The sequence below is a fragment of the Rhagoletis pomonella genome, unplaced genomic scaffold (genome assembly GCF_013731165.1).
Source record: "Rhagoletis pomonella isolate Grant_MI unplaced genomic scaffold, Rhpom_1.0 Rhpom_scaffold_00011, whole genome shotgun sequence".
NCBI lineage: Eukaryota > Metazoa > Arthropoda > Insecta > Diptera > Tephritidae > Rhagoletis > Rhagoletis pomonella.
In genome coordinates, this window is record NW_023458565.1 from 14,311,457 (window position 1) to 14,319,359 (window position 7,903).

Sequence of the window (7,903 nt, forward strand, 5' to 3'; positions counted from 1 at the left end):
ATATGTACATACTCGTACATGGCGTTTGAGTAACACTTCCCACGTTAACGTTTGAATTTTATTTCACTCGTAATGCAAGCTTAAAGTTCAAAAATCTTGGAGAACGACAAGATGTAAAAGAACGGTACGGTATACAGATCCATTATAGACGCCGCAATATTAAGTTTACGTGTCCATACAGTGATGTTAATATCTAACGGAAATTTTTACTTGTTTACCTACACGTTATTACTTTTCTTGCTTAGTGCAATAACTAAGTAATTTTAGGCAGCACAGCGTCCGTCGGCACCTACTAGCAGTAAAGATATGGAGAACTTCGGATTTAGCTCTAAATATGGAACCAACCTAATATTCCCTACTGCATAAGCGCAGCGGTATAAATTATATAAAAATTTATTTTTCAAAATTAAAAAAATAATAGCTAACACTAAGTATAAAATGCATACTTATTTACATAGCTTCCACACTATAAGCAAACAATGTTCTCTTAAAATTGCTTGCCATTCTCTTAGCGCTACCCAAAAACTGCGCAAATCCGCTCTTCAAACTCAAAAATGTATTTGCTGTGTTTTTGCCAAAACATTTGTAGTTATCATTACTACATATATGTAGCAAGAAAATTTGTTAGCTTCACACTCAGCTGTTATTTGCATTTGTTTTCGTTTGCACTTTCACCTTCTCAAAGCATTCTGCAGTTTACCGGCAATTTGTAGCCGAGTTGGTCCATGGATGTCATTCGTGTTTGTTATGCTGATATCCAAATGTATGTATGTATGCATGTTTGTAGAGGTGTAATTCGCTTTGAATGCATGATATGTTTGTATGTAGATATGTACATATCTCTACTGTTTTCATTTTTGTTGTGCCATTGTGTGCGTTTTTTTTTTGGTTGTTGCCCATATTGCACTGCTTGTGTCGCAAGTGGCATCCGCTCCTGCAGCAAAGTGAAGACCTCCAACTTTATGTTACCGAATAGCAAATATTCCAAGTCTGCTCAACTGGTGGCACGTTTTCGGTAGACAACTTTTTTTTGAAATGCCTGTCAGATACATTTGGATTGTTATTGCTTTTGCTTTTTTGCTTTTGCCAGTCGTTTTATTGCAATTGCTCTCGAACAAACACACACACACAGCTTCCACAGAAGTTTTATGAATGAAACTGTGCGACGCCATCTTCTTCAACGCGACGAAATCGTATCAGTGGCCACTGTTGTGTTTACTTTGAATTGAAATGGAATTTAGGATGGAGGTTTTGTTTTTGATTTATTTTGCGGTATTTTTTGACACCTAATTTCATTTCGTTTCATTATATGTATGTATTAATGACTTTAATTATTTATTCGCACACATGAATAACTTGGCATGGATGCATTCAAACTTTTGTATGCCAGGGTGTAAATATGATTTCATGGTAATGATTAATTTTAGTATTCAAATTTGTATTATTTTCTCATATTTCTTTGGATAAGGTACTAAAACTTTTCATTTCCTTCTTTCAGATCTCTAAAAATCGATTTTTTTTATGCAGAAATTTAAATTACTAAAACTTAATTTAATTCTTCAATTTTGTTTTAGTTTTTGTCAATTGCGAGAGAAAGAAGAGAAATATGTAATTGCCACTTTGATTCCTAAATATTGGTGAAACCCAAGAGTAAACGTGCCCACACGGCGTATGATCAACTTTTTTTAGAAAATTAATGAAATTGAAAAAATCGTAAGAGGGTTCATCTCAAACGTAAAACGGTTTAGTTTCAAAAAAAATTAGCACTTTTATTTATTTATGACGACAGAAAACTGTAATTTTTTTTAAGTGCACACAAAAGTAAGGCATATTAACTGAAAGAGTTGGTAACAAAAAAAAATTTTTGCTTTTGCCGGTTTAAGGGAGTAAATATGTGGGTACACCCGACATATTTAGTCTTATTCTATACCTTTCCAACGATATCTTATATATTGAGCTGGAAAGATATAGAGCTAAACTGATTTTGGTCCATGTCTCCACTAAATATGAGATGCTTTGCGGTGTATATGCACGGTGGGTCGCAACCAAGTTCAACCCAAAAGTCTGGGCACTTCAAATTTTCTTGTGAATTTCTTTTCTGTTATGTTTTCTAATTAATTTAAGACAAAAAAGAAAACAAATCGTTAGACAGTTTTTTGAGAAAATTGAGTTTTTGTATTTTTTGTGCTGAAGACATTGTTACTCAACAGTAAATTCAAACTAAAGGTCTTGGCAATTCAGATTTTCTTTTTTGAGTTTCAGGAATTTAGGTGCAACAAAAACTAGGAAGGTTTTTTTCCAGGATGTTTCGACTCGTATGCCTTTGTGGGCGTGGCTGGTGCCTGCTATTCGAAGAAAGACAATTTTTTAAACTACCACTGAGGCCGCACTACTCATTCCATACCATTGATATGAATATCAGTAGAACGGTCTTAAAACAAGCTATCTAATGCTGTCTTTTGTTTATGAAATATAAATATGTTATAAGGTTATCGCCTGAAAACTAAAAGTCGGGCTGCGCAAAATATAGATTTAGAGCATTTTCTCAAAAACTGCTCCGTCGATTTTTTTCTAAGTTTCCCGAAGTCTAGCCCGAAACCTTAGCTTACATTTAATATAAAACTTATATCTAGAAAAAATCTTGTTGTGGAGATATTGCGATTAAAATAAAAAAAAATTAAAAATTGCTCCAAATAGCGACGAATAGTTAAAAATTAGCATATACCTTTAATTTGGTTACTTTAAGTTATCAACATAACATACCCGATTCTCCGCAAAAAACTGTCCAGTTCCCGATTGCCACCCAACCCCGAATTCAAATCGGGGAATTTCCCTGCATGCGATACATAATTTGTAGACTGTGTATGTCGCTTTCCGATTTTCATAGAAAGCTTTTTAATTTTGCTGGTCTGTAACATTTTTTCCAAAATTTTAATTGAAACTATGTACGCAATATGTAAACTATGCATATGTACGCTTATCACGCGAACTTTGTCTCCCTGGAACGAAGCATATGTACATTATTACCTACATTTGTACATATGTATGTATGCATTTAGTTGATAAGTTTTTAAAATTTTTCATATTAATTATTATTTTTTTTTTTTCATAATTTTCGAAAAATTTTATGTTTCAATGGAAAAATAAAACATTTACATTATTGTTTCGATTTTCGTTGATTTTAAATTTGGTATCCCCAAATAACTGAAATTAAGTAAAACACCTCTTTGAGGTAAAATTTTCGAGTGACGAAAGCTGAACTAAAAACACAAAATATATAATATCAATTTCGTGACGAAAATTATACGCATTTTTTTAACTGACTTGGAAAATGAAGGGACATATTTTCATTTATTCGGAACTTTGCACAGTTCAGTCTACTTTTAAAAACACAAACTGAAAAATTTAGCTTTTAGTTGTAGTGAGGCTGTCTGCATTTGCCGTAGAGAGTTTTAAAAAATTGCCCTCGACCACACAAGGGTTTTTTTTTTTTAATTTTTAATCAAATGTAAAACAAATGTTTTAATAAAATATTTTTTACCATTTATGAGAAAAGACGCCGCAAATCACAAAACACAAAGCGCTCAACATGATATGCTTCACAATAAATACATCACAATATATGCCTTTAACATAGTACATTGCTTTATGGTATACATACGTATGTATGTATGTATGTATATTAGACCGCAACACCTTCCAAGCGAACAAAAAAGTTCGCCGTACACTCCTGAGTCTAAAGTAATTTTGCAAGGGATTTTCGAAAAAAAAAATTTGGTCGGGTCGGGTCGCCTTTTGCATTTTTGACTGGCATTTACGTACATTCGGCAATAAAAAATTTTTTAAGTGAAACTTCTTTACGCTTGTTTGGGTGTAAACCCAGATATCTATGTATCGAAAAAGTGGCACAATTGTTGTGCTTTGTAGCCTAATTCTGTATCGGTGACAAACATTTTTTCACTGACACATTTAAACTTTTTCATTTATTTTTAAAACTATGACAAGAATTTGTCACTGATACAGAATAGAGCCTTTAATTTCAAACTCCAATGAAGGGGAAAATAAAACTCAAATTAAGTTTAAAACTAAGATTAATACTGAGATTAAGATTGAGATTAAGGTTAACATTTAAGTTAAGATTAAAAATCAGATAAAATTGAATATTGCGATTGAGATTGGCGATAAGGTCAAAATTAATAAGATTAAGAATAAGATTAAGGTTAAGATTAAGACTAAGATAAATATTTAGATCAAAATTAAGATTTAGACTAAGATGAAGGTTAAGATTAAAATTGAAATTAAAACAAGTAAGAGCAGCGCTGTCTTCGGCTATGCCGAAGGCTTCATACCTTTCATGAACATCTGCAAATTTTACTTTGACAGATTACTGATTTTGAATACATCTGCATACATCGATAGAGGAGTTACATACATATATAAAAATCGCATCTAAATAATCAGAGGTATGGAAGATATACTTTATATGGCACCAATCTAAGTAATTTTCACTGCTATGTGATCGGTATGTAAACTGGTAACACAATTTATTAGGTTTAGTTTCCTACATAAAGGAGATATATGGCAAAAACTGGTATCTGAACAATCAGTGCTATAGGAGATAAAGCTTATACAGCATAGATTTTGATGATTTTCTCAGTAGACTTTGTATTATTATTTATAAAATATCTTACGAAATTTATCGGTTTTAGCTGTTCAAATAAAGAAGTTTTACAGTAAAATCCCATATCTGAACAATCGGATGTATGGAAGATATATGTTGCAGTCATCCGATCCTTGTTATTTTCACTGTAAGTATTCTGTTAATAATGAGTGAAAATGGTGCGAAATTTCATGTTCCTAGCTGCATAAATGGAGGAGATATGATAAAAGACCTCATATCTGAACAATCAGTTGTATGGGGGCTGCAGGTTATAGTGACCCGATCTTCGTTTTTTTCACTGTAAGTCTTCTGCTAATAATGAGTGAAAACAGCGCGAAATTTCATGGTCCTAGCTACATAAATGCATGAATTATAACGAAAAATCTCATATCTGAACAATCAGTTGTATGGGAGCTATAGGTTATAGTTATCCGATCTTTTTAATTTTCACTGTAAGTTTTCTGTTGATAATTATTGAAAACAGTGCGGAATTTCCTGTTCCCAGCCATATAAATGGAGGAGTTATAACGAAAAATTTTATATCTGAACAATCAGTTGTATGGGAGCTATAGGTTATAGTGACCCGATCTTTGTAATTTTCACTGTAAGCATTCTGTTGATAATGGGTGCAAGTGCTGCAAAATTTCATGTTCGTAGCTGCATAAATGGAGAAGTTATAACGAAAAATCTCATATCTGAACAATCAGTTGTATGGGAGCTATATGTTATAGTGGTCCGATTTTTCCGGTTCCGTCAAATTATTAATGCATTATAAAAATACACGCACATACCAAATTTGATCAGGATATCTCGAAAACTGAGAGACTAGATTGCATACAAACAGACAGACAGACGGACAGACGGACATGGATAAATCAACTCAGCTCGACGTTCTGATCATATAAGTATACATTTTAATGGGTCTATCTCTTTTTGCTCTGGTACTTACAAACATCGGACCAAAGTTATAATACCCTTTCATGCTCATGAAAGGTATAATTAAACTTAACATTAAAATCAAGATTGAGCATGATATTGAGATTAACACTAAGATTAAGATTAAGTTTAAGACTGATATTGAGGTTAAGAACAAAATTAAGATTGAGATGAAGATTAAATTTAAAATTAAGAATAAGATTAAGGTTAAGATTAAGATTAAAATTGAGATTAAGATTAAGATTTGGACTAAGGTTAAGGTTAATATTAAGGTTAATATTAAAATTAAGATTAATATTAAAATTAAGATTAAGATCAAAATTGAGGTTGATATGGAGATTAAGACTAAGATTAACATTAAGCTTAAGGTTGATATTGAGGTTAAGAACAAAATTAAGATTCAGATTAAGATTAAGATTCAGGTTGAAACTGAGATTAAGGCTAAGATTAAGATTAAGATTAGGGTTAACGCTAACACTAAGATTATGGTTCAGACTAAGATTAAAATTCATATTGAGATTAATAGATACTAAGATTAAGATTGAGATTCTGAGTAAGATTAAGATCAGGAAAAAATTAAGATTAAGATTGAGGTTGATATTGAGATTAAGACTAAGATTTGGGTGAGCTTTAGTTTTACTGACATTAGGGTGGTAAGGGTTACAAGAACTGAGATCTGGTGGCTAAGTGCCAGAGCGGAGTACTTGAGCTCAATGAACTTTAAAAAAAAAAAATCCTTATATATCATAATTTAAGATCGAACTGTAAGTGGCGAAAATGTGACAAAAAATTAAAAAAAAATCCTTTCGTTCAGCTAAAAGAAAACATTCTTCGCCATTGTCTTGCAAATATATCGTACTGTAATGCCGAAGATATAACGAAAAATTTAAAAAGGCGACCCCAAAAATATTTTAGATTCAGAAGTATACGGTGAACTTTTTTTCGGCACTGTCTAATGTTCATACATATGTACATATACGAATACCTAATGCCCCCGCATCTGTGCATATGTGTGTTTGTACACACCATTGTAAACACATTTGTCATAATCTCATCACCGCACTATCACTCAAATTGTATTAGGTCGTATGAGGAAAGCTCTTCGTGGAAAAAAACATACATACATACATACATACGGAGAAAAGAAAAAGAGTCCAAAAGGGCAGGCGCGTCAAGTAAGCCATCTTAGGGAGAATGCTGCAGCACGTACACATAAATAAATAAATGAATAAAAGCACGCGTATCAAATATTCATACAAAAATACACATAAACATACATATGCACATTTATGTAAACGTAAATTTTTTTTCTCATATGGGGCTACAGACATTTTAGCGCTGCTTACATGAATTCAATACCACACACACACTCCCAACTCCTGTGAATTCTTAGAAAAAAGCGGTGGCAAATATAATTCGCACACATCCACAGATATATGTACAAAGGTACATTGTAGCAAATATGCTGTCAGCTTACATTTGCCAGCTGAGCCAAGCTGCTACAAATACCCGTACAATCACGCTAGACTTAAGCCAGCCAGATCGCCCAGGTTGAGCTGTGTGTCTCGGCGATTTCTATTAAATATATATGCTTATATATCATTTTTTTCTTTTTGTATTTTTGCGTCAAAAGGCACGCCATTTCAAATCTTCGTCTGATGCGGGATATTTGAAAATTTGTGTACATACATATATACTAGGTTGTTCGATTATTCGCCTTTTTTCCAAAAATCGGTTTTCGAGTTATTCTAAAAATTGCAATTAAAAAAAAAAACGGTTTCCGATTTTTAAATTAAGAAAAAAATCGAATAAACCGGTTTTATTCTGCATAGTTTTAGAACGCTTGTCTTGGTATGAAGTCATGACCAAAAATTACAATTTTATTAAGAAAATAGCAAAGCTAAATAAGTACAAAGTTTTTTTAGATAAAAATAAAACATATAAAAATCAGTAAAAAAATTCACGTTTGGCCTTTTTTTAATACTTTGTTAATTTTTTTCTGACTTTTCCGGTTTTGAGGGAGACACCTGGTACAATTGCTGGTCCTAGCAACATCAATAAAAATTTTTTGAAATAGCTTTCGCGCCTCGGCAGATAATACCAAACCTCCGAGTGTACTTCTGCCATGGACAATATGGATATAAATGATTGCAAAACTATTTAGGGGTTTAACTTAAACGAAAACATCGAAAAACTTAAAACTTTTAATGAGTGGTCAATATTTGGATGAATTCAAAAAACCGATTTGTGCGATCAAAAAAAATCCGGTTTATTCGATATTCAAAAAATCAAGATTTGAAAAAAAAA

The 7,903-nt window shown here is 32.3% G+C and overlaps 1 protein-coding gene across 1 annotated transcript in view; it reads right to left on the bottom strand.

Annotated features, from left to right (window-relative positions):
* Positions 1–7,903, bottom strand: part of LOC118747174 (formin-like protein 1) — a 43,911-nt gene that overhangs the window by 33,092 nt on the left and 2,916 nt on the right. The window contains exon 3 of the mRNA XM_036481164.1: positions 5,953–6,091. Coding sequence (XP_036337057.1) covers positions 5,953–6,091 — 139 coding nt within the window. The remainder of the gene's footprint in view (positions 1–5,952; positions 6,092–7,903) is intronic.